Source organism: Ochotona princeps, chromosome 3 (genome assembly GCF_030435755.1).
Source record: "Ochotona princeps isolate mOchPri1 chromosome 3, mOchPri1.hap1, whole genome shotgun sequence".
Classification (NCBI taxonomy): Eukaryota; Metazoa; Chordata; class Mammalia; order Lagomorpha; family Ochotonidae; genus Ochotona; species Ochotona princeps.
The window spans coordinates 27,642,805-27,659,173 of record NC_080834.1 but is presented as its reverse complement, the minus strand read 5'-3'; the positions used below and the strand labels follow the sequence as shown (position 1 = coordinate 27,659,173).

Below are 16,369 nucleotides of genomic sequence, written 5' to 3'. Positions count from 1 at the left end.
GTCCAAAGGCTTTGGGCTGTCCTTGACTACTTTCCCAAGCTGTAAGCAGGGAGCTGGATGGGAAGCAGGGTAGCCAGGACACAAACTGGTACCCAAATGGAATCCTGGTGCGTGCAGGCGAGAACTTTAGCCACTAGGCTACCACACAGGGCCCCTCAACACACTTTTTAAAAGTATTTCATGGAGTCCAGTGCGATAGCCTGGCAGCTAAAGCCCTCACCTTGCACACCTGGGATCCCATATGGGCCATGGTTCTAATCCCGGTGACCCGTGCTTCCCATCCAGCTCCCTGCCTGTGGCCTGGGAAAGCAGTTGAGGACGGCCCAATGGCTTGGGACCCTGAACCCACGTGGGAGACCCAGAAGAGGCTCCGGGGCTCCTGGCTTTGGATTGGCTCAGCTTTGGCTATTGCAGCCACTCGGGGAGTGAACCAGCGGACAGATCTTCCTCTCTGTCTCTCCTCCTCTCTGTATATCTGACTTTCTAATAAAAACAAGTTTTAAAAATAAATAAAAGTGTGTTGACAGACCAAGTGCTTGTGACTTAGTTTTGTAACTCGGTGGCTAAGCCTCATGGGACCCACCTTAGATGGACTGGGTTACAGTGTAAAATCAGCGCTCACAGTAGAGGAGCCTGAAGTTGAGGATTGCGCAGCTGGTCCTGTCGGGTTCTGTTGAGGGCTCTGGTCCTGGCTGTGGACTGCTGACTTGCCTGTCCGTGAGGGCTCCACTTTCCTGCACGAAGTCACCCCGAGTCCCATGTCCTGCACCATCCTTGTGGGGCCGGGATTTCAGCCTGCAGGTGGAATCACCCCATGCGTGGCATGCAGAGGGGCTCTCGCTCTGCCTTGACAAGCGTGAGGGTTCTGACACCTGTAGGGGCGGACGATGGAACCAGGCAGATGCTGTAGAGTTCTTGTCCCGAGGGGGAGCGCATTCACAGCCAGGGGAGCGCATGCGCAGCCAGGGGCCGGGAGGGCACAGAGGGCCCTTGCTGCAGTTTTGCAAGAGAAGCGTTCTGGAGATTGGCTCTCCAGCAAGGTGAATGGAAACTGAGCACTTGCACGCCGTGGAGGTGGTATATGGGACCAGCTCCACGGTGTAGCGGTTAACCACCGCCTGTTACACTGACATATAGTGACACCGCGTAGGTGCTGGTTTGAGTCCCAGCTGCTCCACTTGTGACCCCACTCCCTGCAGAAGGACCTGAGAGGGTAGCAGAGGAGGGCTCAGGTGCCCCTGCACCCGCATTGGAGACCAGGTGAAGCTGCTGGCTCCTGGCTTCTGCCTGGCCCATTTGTGGGGTTCATCAGCGGATGGAAGACCTCTCTGTCCTTCCCTCTCTATCCATGATTCTGCCTTTCAAATAAATAAATAAACCTGAAAAAATGTGGAAAGTTTTATGTGATGTGTATGTTACCACCGATTGGGGGAAATGAACACCTAAGTAGAGGAGGGGTCTAAGAGCCAACCTGTCCCCAGCGGGCCATGTATGCCAGCCTTCTCTCTCCACGGTTATTAAAACAGTTACTGAATCTGAATGCTGAGCCAGGGTGAGTTCAAGTTGGATACGGCTGCTCCATTGCAGTTGTCAACCATGGAGCACCAGGCAGCATTCCATAAAATTCCAAATGCATCTTCTAAAAAGGTGTCTCTTATTTATTTGAAAGGCAAGTGACAGGAGAGACAGCAACGGGGATGGTGGGGAGAGATCTTCTCTCTGCTGCTTTTCTCACCACACAGCCACAGGTGCCATGGCTGGACTAGGATGGTGCCAGGAGCCTGGAGCCCGCCCAGGTCTCCCACATGGGTGCCAGACCCAGCCACTTGGACATTTTCTGTGGCTTTCCCAGGAGCATTAGCAGGGCTCTGGATCAGAAATGGAGCAGCCAGGACTGAAACCAGTGCTTATGTCTCAATGACTTGAGAGTGAAGACATTTGCATACTGCTCTTGAAGTCTCTTGGAAAGTTCCAGAACTTTCCAGATATTCCCAGGCAATGTATCATGAGTTCTTGGGCGGGGCTGGAGGTGGCTTTAGCTGTCCTTTCGGGAAGGAGCAGCCCTATTGTCCCCAGATATGGGCATGAAGCTGCAAGTTTGCTTCCTTGACCTGGTTTTCATGTGGATTGTTCTGTCTGTGGGAGAGGGCTCATTGCTGTTGGTGGCTGTGCGTGCAGCCCAGCCCTGAGACACAATCAGGAGGCTTATCGAATATCCTGACATGGGCTTCAGCCCCTTGGTCCACTGATGGCTCTGCAGCAGGTGGGCGGCCCATGAAACTCGAGTGGCATCAGGGAACCCTGCGAAACCCTGGCATTGCCCAAGACAGAAGGCTGCTCTGTTCTCCTGCTTGGCCTCTGAGCCTCTAAAGACACCTGAGGAGCAGGTGGGAGGGAGCCGTCACCGGTGCAAACAAGCACATTTTGGTTTCTGCTTGGAAAGAGGTCAGCAGGAACCAGGCCTGACTCTCCCAAGACAACACGGCCGTGAGCATCTGTTGACCAACCGGCAGTGTCCTCAGGTGGGACACCCACCTTCGGGGCTGCTTGGGCTGCCCTGTGAGCTCTCAGCCTGGCTCCGCAGGTCACTGGTGGGCAGCTGTGTGCCAGCCTCACAGCCCTGGGATCTGGGGAAGCAGGGAGAAGAGACTGCCTCACGTGCCACCATTCTGGGGCTGTGACTGGCACTAAGGCAGCCTTCAGAGAAGATGAACAATTGAGGGAGGACCCCTACAGACCCCTTTGTGGGGTGGGCGCGGAGGGTCTTCCTTCTCTGAGGGGCGGCTCTCCCTGAGCCATGGCCTCCACCAAAGGGCCCCCTGGCAGTGAACACAGCACCCATCCTGAGGCACTTGCTGCTGGGCCAGAAAGAGCGTAAGTGCAGACCCTGGCCTTCCAGGGCTGGGGGTGGACAGAGGAAAACCCCGAGTGTTCCTGACTGTGCGTGAGGGGACGCTGTCTCCTGGTCAGCCCTTGTTCTGTTGAGGGAGGAACGAGTCTTTTTACTATGTTATTGGGCAACTTTGTAATAGCAGCTTTATTGCACTAAGCCTTCCCGTCGGTCATCACCCATCTTCGCAGCTGTCTGACAGCATTGTGCGACCCTCACCACCCTTGATTTAGCCGTGACCACGGGCCATCTCCTTACAGAGCGCAGCCAGCCGACACTGCAGCCCTGTGGGCACAGGTTGGGCACAGGGGCAGAGGGGTCCTAAGGGCTGTGCTGTGTACCCTGCCTCCCATCTTGAGTCCTGCCTGTCTCCAGCTAAGTCGATCATTGCCAAGGTGACTGGCCCCTTGGGAGGAGGGACAGCAGCTGCCACAGACAGACATTGAGAGGGACGGGGGGAGCTTGTGGGGACAGTATCCCACATGGACAAGTGACAGTGAGACCCTGGAACTCACCAAAGGCCTGCAGGGAGCCAGCCAGGGTCCAGACGAACTGGAGATGACAAAATCTAGGATAAAATGGTTCCCTGATGGTTACATCACTCATTCATCCATCCAGTGGGCCGCTATCAAGTGCCAGGTACTGTGCTTCCAGTGCAAACCCACCGGGGTGATTGGGGAGAAGGCAGAAGACCCAAGAGTCAGGGGCAGGAGTGGGCACAGGCAAACAGGCAGGGCACCGGCTGGCAACTCACTGAATCGGGGCAGAGGAAGCTGGTACCGAGATGTCAGCGTGTGCGATCCAGGCAGAACTCTGCTTGCCCGGTCCTGGGCCACGCAGGGTCACTTGCAAGTGTTCCATCTCGCGGTCACGTCCATGGCAGCGTCCCCTCCTCTGAGCCTCCTGGAGGGACGGCTGCCTGCGTAGCACCCAGGCCCTGGGGCCACATCAGGAGGCAGCAAGGGAGAGATGCCGCAAGGACATGTGTCCAGCAGAGAAGGGACTTGAAGCCACGCACCCACAGACTTGGCTGCCAAGTCCCCTTACAGATGTGTCCTCTGCGCTGTGACCAGGGTGGCTTGTTGCAAAAGTTGCGGAGCTCCTTGAAGGAATCCCCTCCCCCAGTGAGGTGATCCAGGATTCTGATGCAGGGTTTGCTCTGAGCACCCTCTTAGGCCCCTCCTGTGCCCGAACTGTTCCTCTGAGCCACATTCTGTAGCCCCTCCTCCTGGTTTATTAACCCTCATTTCAGGCAGTAGAGAGACGTGCAGACAGCGATTTTCGCTCTCTCCAACAAGACGCGTTTGAGTAAAAGAGATGCTTTTCCAGAGCTACAGTGCTCAGAGGGCCCCAGGAACCTGATCAGGTGTGACTGCCCCAGGATTGGGCCTGCAGATGGGCGGCTGATGGGCTTAGGAACCGCGGTCCATGAGCCACTGTTCCATGCTCTGCCTCTTTTCCTCTCTCTCCACCTGCTGAGAAAGGTGCAGCAAGAGCTGGCCTGCCGAGGAATCCACTGCCCTGCAGGGTTCAAGGGTGGGGCTCCTCAGGGTGATCTGAGTTACAGGTCAGCTCAGCACCAGCCATTGTGGCTGTTTGGGAGTGAACCAGTGGATGGAAGAGCTCTCTGTGTGTCCTCCCCAACCCCCCTAACTCTTCATTTTGAATAAAAATAACGTTAAATATGTTTTTAAAACGTTGACAACAAAGGTGATGCTCGATTCCTGCCGCCCTGCCCTCCTGCGTCTCGTGTCGCTTGGATGGAGCTTTAGGGCAGGTGTTTGAGCACCTGCTGCCCTTCCCCACACTTCCTCCCCTCTGTCCAGGCCTGGACTCCGTCCTTGTCAGGCCTGCCTCCCTCGCTGCCTGTGTCACAGGAGGGACCCCAAGACCTCCCGTGGGATGGCAGGGTTAGAACAGGGAAAGCCAACACCTGTCAGAATTGAAGACCCTTGAGGCCTTGTGGAAATTGGCTTTTGTTGCTCATTGCTGGGTGCGGGACAGTAATGGTTTCTTCCACAGGAGGCTGCTTGGTGGGGACCAGCGCTCCCGGGCTGTTGCCCTTGGCCATGGCATCTGTGTCCTCACTCACATGCCAGGGCCAATGCCCTCTTCTGCTTTTCGGGACCTTGTAAATTGTGCTTTGAAAGTGCAGAGACGTTCTCTGAATTAGGAGCTGGGTGTGTGTTTTCAGTGTTTCCCCAGGAGTTGGGTCATTGTGTGTGTACACCTGCACCTAGGTGCACATGAACTTGAACCAAACAGGCAGGCCATGGTTTTGGAGATTCCAGGAGTACAGGCAGCAGCAGACTTTCCGAGTGTGTGATGTGGGGCGAGGTGTGTGGGAGAAACCCACACCCTGGGTGTTACTGAGCTCTCATTTCTTTCCAGGGCATTGTGTGACATTTGCAGGAAGAGTGGGACAGCCATCAGTTGGTTTTGCTTTTGAGCATGACACTGTTTGCACAGGTGGCTAATGGTCTCTGAGAATCGGTGTAAGAGATGTCCATTTATAGTGCCGGCTTCCCTTTGCTGCTCAGATGAGACACGGCCCCGAGCGGTCCTGCCCCTGCCTGACCTCATGTGCTTATTTGAGGGTCATTTCTCAAATTCTGGACTCTAGAATGCCCGGCTTGGTGCCCACTCGCCAAGGCAGGACTCCGCATGGGGTTTTCCTGAACGTGTCTGTTGTGGTTGCACCTGAGCAGCACGAAGAAGCCACCCGTGTGAAAGCAGGCATGTAGTGGACACGTTGGTCACTGCGTTTGTGGCCCACCAGGGCAGGGCGTGTGAGCGGGCCCTCGGCGGGCATGGGATGAGCTGCCTGAGCTGCCTGAGCCAGGCTGGAATTCCTGGCCAAGAAGAGCCTGGGGAAGCATTCCCCCAGAAGGCGCCACTCTGTGCTCTTGTGTGGGGAGCAGCACTGTGCCACCTGCTCGGCTGGGCTTGGGTGTGTGGGAGCAGCCGTGTGCACGGGGCTGCCGGCCGGGCACCCACACGTGGGCACGGCCCAGACCGAGGCCACACTGGCATTTCCTAGGCATGCTGCCTACAGAGCCAAGAACGCTTGGGAAGTGGCCTTGGTGCGTGGCCCTGGGTGTGGGTGCTGCTGCCGCTCCGGAATCTGTGGCTTTTCCCTCCTGGTGACCTTTAGTGGCCAGCAGATGAAAAGTCCCTCACTGTTGTGCAATCCCACGCTTTTTCAGGGTGACCAGCATTTCCAACCTTTCATACCACAGCACATATCCTCTTGTCCCCTTCAAAGGCTTGGCAGGTGCTGGGTCTCCCTCTGACACATTCCTTGTGCTTTATTTCCTCTTTCTCTTTCACTGTTCTCTGTTCATCCTGCCCCCTAGGAAACGTTAAGACACACACCCTGGGGACAGTGGTGAGCGCTCACGGTCATGGCTCCCATGTGCCAGCTCTGGCAGGCTCCGCTGCTTGGGCAATAGCATGGCGTGGACAGGTGGCTTTCCATACACAAGGAAAACTCCAGGCCTGGCTGCCGCCTCTGACTGCAGGAGTGGCTCAAGAGCCTGTGTTGACCCTGAATGGCCGAGAATGGGGTCTCCCGGAAGCCACCGCACAGGCTGGGAGAGGGGCCTGCCTGGAGGAGGGATACCTTCATGAGCGGCCATGGCACCTGCAAGTGCTTCTCCGGGGCACGGCTTCAGCAGGGTGGCCGTTTGGTACAGCAGTGAACGTGGCTTTGCAGCGGGGCGGGGGGAGGGGGGAGCGCGTTGTGATGTGGCCAGTGAGGTTAACTCCTGCAATGCTAGCATCCATAGGAGCACAGTTTGAGTCCTGGCTGCTCCATTTCCAATCCTGCTCCTTGCTAATAGCCTGGGAGAGCGACAGAGCATGGCCCAGGTGCTTGGGCCCCTGCGCCCACATGGGAGAACTGGAGGGACCTAGCTGTTGGCTGTTTTGGGAGTGAATCAGTAGGTAAAAGATCTGTCTCTCTCCCCTTTCATTTCTCTCTCTGTAATAAATGAATACATCTTTAAAAACTGAGACGCCTCTTGGCACCAGCGTCGCACATCGCTGTGTCTCCTTCCGGGCCTGGCTTCTCTGCTTCCCCTCCAGCTTCCTGCTAAGGTGCATCCCAGGAGGTGACGGGTGGCGACTTGTGTACTTGAATCCCTGCCACCCACGTGGGTGCCAAGGCTGAGTCCTGCCTGGGTGCCAGCTTCAGTGTGCCTATCGTAGTTGATGAATGAACCAGCAGATGGGGGATCTCTCGCTTTCTCATAGAATGGAAATAAGTAACTTAAAAATTTCAGGCAACAACACAGCCTAAGGCCTGCCAGCCTCTCTGGGAAGGAGGCCCCCCAACTCCCACCTCCTCAGTGTAGTGGAGGGGGCCACAGCCCTGCCCACGCCCTGGCCCTGCACTTGGGGGCCCACACCTGTGACAGCTCTCATCTGGCAGTCCTGGGACAGCAATGTAGAGGATGAGCCATGTCGACCTGGGACATGAGACCCTGCCTCCTCGCCTCCTCGCCTCCTCGCCTCCTCACCTCCTCACCCTGCCTCCTCTCCTTGCCTCCCTGACCTCCTCTCCTCCTTGCCTCCTTACCTCCTCGCCCTGCCTCCTGCAAGGCCAGGAAGTGAGTGGATGACTGCAGCCAAGACCGCCTCCCAAGCGCTGATGGGAGGATCCCAGATTAACCCTTGCCTGTCCTGGGGGTGGGGGTGTCCAGCCCAGTGGTGAAGACGCTGTGAGGAATGCCCGTGTCTTGTGTCAAAGAGCCTGGGTTCAAGGCCCAGGTCCTGATTCTGTGTCCCACGAGCACCCTGGGAGGAGCAGGTGAGGGCGCGCGTGGGTGATATGGCTGGGTGCCTGCCAACCATGTGGGAGACCTGCCTGGAGTTCCTGACTTCCTGCTGGGCAGCCTCACTGCTGTGGGCGTTGAGGAAGTGAGCCTGTACATGAGTCCACCTTTCAAATAAATACAATCACAATTTCGACAAAGAAAACCTTACCTGTCTCACCTTCTTATCTAATGCTTTTTAAAATACTTATTTCTTTGGAAGGCAGAGTTTGAGATCTCCCATTCACTGATTGGCTACACAAATGGTTACAACAACCAGAGCTGGACCAGGCCAAAGCCAGGAGCCTGGGATTCCATCGAGGCCTCCCTGTGGGTGCAGGGCCCCAGGGGCTTGGGCTGTTCCCTGCTGTTGTCCCAAGGTCATTAACAGGAAACTGGATGGGAAGTGGAGCAGCCTGGACTTGAACCTGCACCCCTGCGGGATGCCAGTGCTGCAGGCAGTGGCCTAGCCTGCTGCACCACAACACTGGCCTCATCTGTTGGTTTTAAGCTTGATTTTTACCTCGTGGGCTATATCTGTCTATTCTGTGTTTTGCTCTAAAAATTGTGTTCATTTTGTGAACGGTTGGACTTGAGCTCCCCGCTGGGCATAACACGGTCAATGGCAAATGCCTCCTCCAGGTGGGTGTTGTGGGCAGCTGCTTAAGCTGCCTGTGCGACACTCTCACCCCATGTTGGAGTTCCTGGTTGAGTCCTGGTGCTCCGCTTCTGATCTGGCTTCCTACTGCTGTATCCTGGGAGGCAGCAGGGGCTGGCTCAGTTGCTCAGGCCTGCCACCCTCCTGGCACGTCAGGTGAAGACCCTGGTTCCTGGCTTTGCCTTGGCCAGCCCTGGGTATTGTGGGATTAGAGAGGAATGCCCCAGTAAATAAAAGATTCTCTCTTTCTCTCTCTCTCTCTCTCTCTCTCGCAAGCAAATAAGAATCAGTATTTTCTCAGAAGCATCGTTGTCTGCCAGGCGAGAGAGGTGGAGTCATGAGAGGACAGTGTGACGACGCGGAGTCGTTGGTCAGTAGGGACATGCTGGTTGTGCTACAGGGAGCTGCTCTTCCAGGCCACGCACCGCACTTCAGCGAGGTCATGGTCACATGGCTGCCAGCGGGAGCCTCCCCAGCAGGCTGTGTGAAGGAAGCCAGGCTGAAGACCAAAGCTAGAGCACCAGTGGAACGTTCCTGAAAGCAAAGCGGGGTGGTGAAGTCGGAGAGCAACGGCCTCTGGGGGCAGGGCAGGAAGAGGTGGGAAGGGAGACCCTTTAGGGACCCCAGAAACCTCAAAGTCACCCGTCTGCCACTGAGGAACTTGTTTCTATTGCGCGCCGATTAAACTTCCAGGAGACTCGAGAGGGGGTGCTTGGGAGCAGGTGTGCCCAGGGCCTGTGTGGGGAGGGACCACCCCACAAGCCCACGGGCTCTTGTCAGCAGGCCCCTGGGGCTAGAGAAGGAAGCCCAGTATGGCACAGAGTGTGTGTGTGGGAGGCCGAGGGCTCACTCCCTGCCGGGCTGGGTGCACAGTGCGCCCCGGGGAAGTGACAGAGCACACTCGGGCGTGGACTTTTAGGAACTGTTCGAGCCTTCTCCAGTGACCTGCTGTGCTATTCTCTTTTCTCCTCGCCCGATGAAAGCTGCAGATCCTCGTGGACACGGGCAGCAGTAACTTCGCCGTGGCAGGGGCCCCGCATCCCTACGTGGACTCCTACTTTGAGGCGGACAGGTAAATGGCGGGGCCGTTGTGGGTGTGGCTGGGTTTGGGGCACCGTGTAAACGGGCACACTTTGGAATGCAGCGGAACAAAGCAGCCAGGAGGCTGTTGCGTGCGGAAGGGTTCTGTGTGAGGAATCCTCCAGAAGTTCATGGGAAATGCCTGTTGTGCAAGGTTGGCATGCATTCAAGACTTTTCCTCATTCGGGACCAAAAATACACTTGTTTCCAATTCCATTTTTCATGAACTTCACTTTAAAAAAAAAAGGTTTCTTTACTTTTATTGGAAAGTCAGATATATGGAGAGGAGAGACAGAGAGGAAGATCTTACGTCCGATGAATCACTCCCCAAGCAGCCGCAGCAGCCGGAGCCAACCAGCATAATAGAACAAGACGCAGCTGGGAAAGCCCGCACATCCCTCCACCTCTGGCCCCACCTCCTGGGCTTTGTTGTAGGAGTGTAAACGCTGGGGTGCGTTCTGGATAAGGGAGACACCGTGTGCAGGGCAGCATGAAGAAGGCAACATGTAGTGGGCGACACGAGAGGGTTTGGCATGCCAAGCTGGCTGCACTGCACCAGGAAGTAGAAGCTCCAGGAGACCGCGGGAGTGTCACCAAGGCAGGTGGAGGTAGACCCCGACTCGCAGTGCAGCCTGGGCTGCCGAGGAGGCCTTCCAAAATGCCCACCCCCCACCAACCTCAGCAGCAGTTCATATCCGGCCCGTGTCAAACCTCCATGCGGGATCCCTGGCAGCAGCGGGCACATTGTGCATGCAGGAGGTCCACGGAGGATTTCTCCTGTGGGACAGGAAGCAGTGCCTCTTTCTGCACACCCCCGTGCCTCTTGGGGCAGCCAGCAACCCCAGCATTTCCTAAACTCTCCCAGGGAACAACCAGCATTGTTCCTGTGCTGGCTCCCGACACTGCAGCACAGCGGAACTGTCCCTTACTCAGCAGCCCCCCTCCCATCTGAGAATGTCACTTCCTGTCCCATGTCTGCAGATACGGGGGGGGGGGGCACAGCCACTGTAGAGGATGGGGGGGCGGGGAGTGGGGTGGGCATTGTGTTGCACCTGTCAGTGCGCAGAGGTGGCACCTGGAGTCTTCAGGTCAAGGTCGCCTCTGCAGCCCGGCTCCTTTGCCCTGCTGGTGCCATTGCTAAAGTCCCCATCAGCATTGCCGTGTCTGCTGATCTCTGGAATTCATCTGTCACTTGTCAACACAGCATCATCCTCATTGAGGGAGCTGTGTGTGTCCCTCGGGCTCCAGCAGGACAGGCTTTGTAGCTTCCCTCCTGGCTTGGCCCTGGCTTATCATTCCTCCCACTAACCCGAGAGCATTGTGACGCCCTGTCAGCTCTCTGCGCTCCTGGGGTTCCCATCTGCTTCCCGTTTCTGGGTTGAAGTGGAGAGGAACAGGTCGTACCGCTGTCCAGGGGAAAACCCACACTGCCCTCCAGGGTCAGCGTCGTCCATTGCCACTTCCGCCTCCGGGTTCCGCCTGCCTCCTGCCTTTGCAGGTGCAGCCCTGCTGGACTTACCCAGGTGCTCGGCCTGTCCTCTCAGCCTAGCACACCTTACAGCACGGGGGAACTTTCTAGCAAGGCTGGGAGGCAGCTCCTGAGCTGTGCCGGGTGACGGTCTCCCCGTGTCTGCGTTTCCGGCAGTCTGTCCTGTCCACTGCACCGTGGCTCCCACATTCACTTTGCAGGGTGAACACTCCTTAACTTGACATTGACCTATCTCTCCCCACCCTCCTCTCTGTCTCTCTCTTCCCCTCCCCCTTCTCTCTCTCCTCTCTTCTCTGCTTGCTCCATGCTTCTAGGCTTGTAGTGGAGTTAGATCCACCCTTCTAAGGATCAGAATAGGACTTCACATTCTCTGTAAGCTGTGTGTTGTCGGTTTGCCTAAGGATTCGCCAGCTTTGGCCCGAGGTGTGCTGTCAGCTCTTGTCTCTGATCACTGACCGGGAACGTTCTCTTCCCTTCTGCCTGCTCGGCAAAGGCGTCTCTTCTGAGCTGCGGCTGGCTGCCCTGTGATATTTCCGTATGTGTTTCCTCTGATCTCCATTGTAATAGGGCTTCTGGTGGGATTTGTCAGCCTCTGATGCCAGTCCCGGGCTGTGGATGTGCAAGTTTGATGTCACCGTAATTGGAGTTGGCTGTTTGATTTGGGAATGAGGCGTCATTGGCGTCAGAGGCTGATCTGTCTGAGCCCTCTTTTCTGGAATGTTCCAGGTGTTAGTTACTATGTAACGAAACCAGGTCGTGCGTTTTCCTGAATGCGCTGCTTTCCAGCCAGTGGGAATACCTCGGATGCTGTGGGGAGAGACGCAGGGCGTGCAAGTCCTTGACCTCTGGGCTCGACTGGTTGGCAAGTTCAGGGTTCTAGTTTCACAAAAAATGCCGTTCCGCTTGGGGGGCCCTGGGAGGAGCTGGGGCAAGAGTCTCTCGGTTTTCCTTCACTGGTGCTCAGGAACAGACTCGGGATGAAAAGGGAGCCGGTGACTGCTGGGAGGAGGCTAAATCAGGGTTTTTTTTTTTTTTTTTTTTTACTAAAAAGTCAGTTAAACAGAGAAAGACAGGGAGACAGGCAAAGCTGGGCCAGTCCACAGCCAGGAGCTTCTTCCAGGTCTCCCACGTGGGTAGGGACCCAGGGACTTGGACCATCCTCGGCTGCTTTCCTAGGACGTAAGCAGCCAGAACATGACCCGGCGCCTGTATGGGATGCTGGCCCCGCGGGTGGAGGATTAGTGCGCCACGCTGTGGCACCAGCGCCATGTAGCTGTTTTGTAATGTGTATTTTCAGTGAGCTTTCTGAGGCCCAACTGGGTATCAGGGCCTCTGTGTCTGCATCACCTCCAAAGGGTGGCCTACCCACGGTCCCCATGAACTTCCAGACACCTGACTTTACCCTGCCCACGGTCATGCCCACTTAATGCCTGTCTTTAAGATCTCAGTGGAGGCAGCTCCCTCCCTGGCCCCAACACATGTGACCTGTGTGTCCCTGCGTCGGAGGCTTCCCAGGTTAGACCTGGCACGGGCTCAGCCCTGAGTCAGGGATGGGGCTCTTGCAGGCTACAGTGTATCGGACACTCCCTTTAGTGACAGCTGTGCCTTTCGGGGTGGTGCTGTGGTGTGGCTGTGTCCCAAGCCTGGTCTGCCATGGGGGGCTGAGTCCTGGGGTACCACCCTTGTAGGGTGGAAGGTGTTTCTAGTGGGCCCCTGCTCCATTCTTGGCAGAGCCCCGCCCAGCCTCTCTGGCTTCCTGATTGGCTGTGGAAATCTCCCTTTGTCTCCCTTGCTCCACCTGTGAGGTTAGAACCTCTGGACCAGTGAGCTTGGTAAACCTCTTTGCTATATAAATCAACCTGCCTCGGGAATCTCGTTATAGTAATGACAATTGGCAAGCTCCAGCTGCGTAGTTGGCATGCCTGAGGATTTTCCAGGGGCTGGAGTGCATTCTGTGGGCTCCTTCCTGTCTTCCAGAGGAATCGGCAACTCCCTTGGGTGTCAGAGGGTCCTAGGAGGATTACACTCTGCAGGGCCTCGGCACCTGTTGTCTCTCACCCAGAGAGCCACATGCACAGTCCTCAAGTGTCCTGCAAGAGGCCTCGCAGCCAAGTCACGTGCTGTCCTCGGCCCTGCCCTCTTTCCCTGGCTGTCTCTCATTCAGTCCTCACTGTATGCAGTGTAAGGGAGTCCTGTGTGCCTTGTCCCTGCTCGCTGCAGCACGTGCCTGAGCAGGTGTGTGAGGCCTGCCCTGTAGGAGCCTGTGAGGAAGGGCTTGGTCTTTATCCATTGTGGGGGTTTCTGTGGGTTTGACTCGGGCCTGGGTGGGAAGATGAAGCTCGAGGCAGCGTGTTCCCACCAGCACTTCTGTTCCACATGGCAGGAAAACCACTGTTGTCAGCGTGTCGTGACGGCGTCTGGGGAGCTGTCACTCTGTCACCATCCACGCTGCTGGCTGTCAGTCGCCGACCTCACGTGCTGGAGACAGCTGGCTGCTGCAGTGCTCCGCCCGGCCCCGTGGCTCGGAAAAGGGGTCCTGAGTGCAGACCTTCCCCTGCAGGTCCAGCACGTACCGCCCTAGGGGCATTGACGTCACCGTGAGGTACACGCAGGGCAGCTGGACGGGCAGCCTAGGCGAGGACCTTGTCTCCATCCCAAAGGGCTTCAACACGTCCCTCCTCGTCAACGTCGCTACGATTTTTGAGTCGGAGAATTTCTTTCTGCCGGGGATCAAGTGGAACGGAATACTTGGTCTTGCCTACGCCACGCTGGCCAAGGTAGGGACCACCAAGTCCTGGGCTGAGACCCCAGAGCCTGGTGCCAAGGGGCTTCCCTGTGGGCCCTTGGCTGCCACTGGGCACAGTGAGGAGCTCGTGTTAGAAATAGTGAGAAAGTCTATTTCTAAGCATTTTCTTTGAAAGGCAGAGTGTGTGAGAGCGAGAGACAGAGGGCTCTTCTGTGTCTTCCTTCATTCTCCAAATGGGCACACTTGCCAGGGCTGGGCCAGCCAGGAGCCTGCAGCTCCATCCAGTTGCCCCACGTGGGTATAGGAGTCCAAGGACCTGGACCACCTTCTGCTGTTTTCCCAGGAGTATTAGCAGGGAGCTGGATTGGAGCAGCCGGGACTCAGGCCAGTGCCCCTGTGGGATGCCAGCCTCCGAGATGGCTGCGTAACCCAACCTCTGCAGCAGCAGCCCCCTTGAAGTGCTCCTAAAATTTAGGATAAACAGTACATGTCCTTGCAACTTTCTGTAAAATACACTCACAGCATTGATGTCTTTGTTTTTGCTTATTTTCAATCTGTCACTTTAAAATGTTAGCAGCGTCTGAATCACAATGCATATGGTCTCTGGTTAGGAGCTCCGATGGGGGAAGACTCAAAGCAAAGACATGTGCACTGAATTCCATGTTGGCACAACAGTGGGACCAGCAGCAGCGCTGGGAGAGTCACAGAGTGCCCACCCCAGGGGGCTTGCTTGTCCCCCCAGGAGACACCTGCAACTCCTCGTAGCAGTGAGCTGAGCTGGGGAGAGACGGCAGACCCCTGCCTCTCAGCATCAGGGTGTTCGCAAACCAGGGAGGTGACCTGGGTGTTGGCCAGCTGTTTGTTCTTGAGTCTGACACAGAGTTAACAGTGGCAGTGTGCCAGGAGGGAGGCTCCCAGTGACTTCCCCCCTCCAAAGTGGCCAGTGGCAGGCAGGTTCAACTGCCAGGGTGTGCCCAGGGTGTTCCAAGCCTGGCAGCTTGGAAGAGGGCAGAGAGAAGCCACCTGCTAGCCCTGAACCTGCTGTCCACCCTTGGCCTCCTGGCTCAGTGTGGCAGGAGAGGGAGTTTGCAGGGAGAACAGCCCCACTGATTCCCACAGGGAGGCCTTTTATTCCCCCACAGAGCCGGACCATGTGTCCCAGCCCAGGGTCATTACCAAATGATGTGAGGACTTGGGGGAAGGGGGAGTCCTCCAGCCCTTGGCTGCCTGGGAGTGTGGGAGATGTCTGTCCCCTCGATGTTCAGGCTTTCCGGGGGGCAGTCTTTGCACGGCTGTGTTGCCCCCACCTCGGGGATGTGGAGACAGAGGGAGCAGTTCCCAGTGTCTGGCTTCATTGCCAGGGGGACCCCAAGAGTCCTCTGGTGTCTGTGCCTGGGAGGGTGGAAGTGCAGATTTGCAAACTGCTGGACACTTAATTGCTAGATCAGATGTCCCTGACAGGGCAGCCTTTGAAACCAGATCTCTGTGTGAGGTGTGAGAGTGGCTGTTTTTCTGCTGATTCTATGGAAGACAGAAGTAGAGCCTAAGTTTTCTGGAACTGGCGACACGTACAACCTCTGCCGGTGCAAACTGCCTTGGGCTGCGCCTCATTCTCACCGTGACACTTCTCTTTTCATCTGTGAGGGTCCCGGGCCCAGCCCCCGGGGGTTCCAGGAGACAGTAGCAGCATCTTCCGGGTGGAGACTGGGGCTGGGAGCAGGACCCACCGGACTGTTGGCGGGGGAGCTTGGAGCAGGTTGGTCGGCACTTCATGGTGGGCATGGAGTTATCTTCCCTGGTCAGTCCTGGAGCACCCCATGGGGAGAGTGGCATGCTGGGTAGCTGTGAGTGACATCCCTGGGGCATGAAGGGGGCAGAGCCCTAAGGAGGCTCCCACAGGGTAGATCAAGGGCTTTCCATGTGGACTGGTCCAGCTCACCCCTGAGCCGTTGTAGGGCTGAAGTGACCCCCAGTATACAGAGAAGCAAGGGGCGAGTCCCTTGGTTGGCTGAGGTGTGACTAAGCATTCTTTCCCCTGGCATTTACTGTGAAACCCCAGTCCCATTCAAGTGATTGTGTTGTCTCCCTCCTTGACCCAAGTACAAGGCATCCCTGTGTGAACGATGCATAGGGCTGGTGCTGGGCTCTGCCACGGACCCCAGTCTGCCCCTACTAGGGCTCGGTATCTCACCAGTAGCCACAGGACCCTGTGGCATGCACGCTCCTGCAGCCCAGGGAGCTTTCACCAGCTCCTAACAATGCACAGTGACTGGCTATGCCAGCTCCCCGCCCATCCGGGTGTCCAAGCCGGACCCTGCACTCAAGCCTGTCAAGGCTTCCTCCAGGCCCTAGCACCTGCCCTGCTGCCCCTCCCCCGCCACCCTTGCCCATGGTCCTTCTGGTAAGCAAGGACTTTTTCTGCAAGCTGAGCTGCACCCCTTGCCAGAGAGCTCTGTAGCACAGTGGAGCTCCGTCCTGGGTCTAGGGTCTGGGATGAACTGTGGGGGTGGGTTGTCCCCCCATTTGCATGATGGGAGATGGCACCTAGAGAGGCATGAAGATGCCACGGGCAGCGGCGGCTCCTGGAAAAGCCTTGAGGCATCTGTGGCCCATTTCTACACTCCCCGGAACAGTCACACTTTCACAGCCCAAGCTGTGGCCTGAGGCAAACTCGGTAGCAGGAGGAACTTCT

The 16,369-nt window shown here is 56.9% G+C and overlaps 1 protein-coding gene across 1 annotated transcript in view; it reads left to right on the top strand.

Annotated features, from left to right (window-relative positions):
• BACE2 (beta-secretase 2) overlaps nucleotides 1-16,369 on the top strand; it is a 53,449-nt gene that overhangs the window by 20,462 nt on the left and 16,618 nt on the right. The window contains exons 2-3 of the mRNA XM_058661607.1: nucleotides 9,346-9,434; nucleotides 13,492-13,708. Of these exons, the coding sequence (XP_058517590.1) occupies nucleotides 9,346-9,434; nucleotides 13,492-13,708 (306 nt within the window). The remainder of the gene's footprint in view (nucleotides 1-9,345; nucleotides 9,435-13,491; nucleotides 13,709-16,369) is intronic.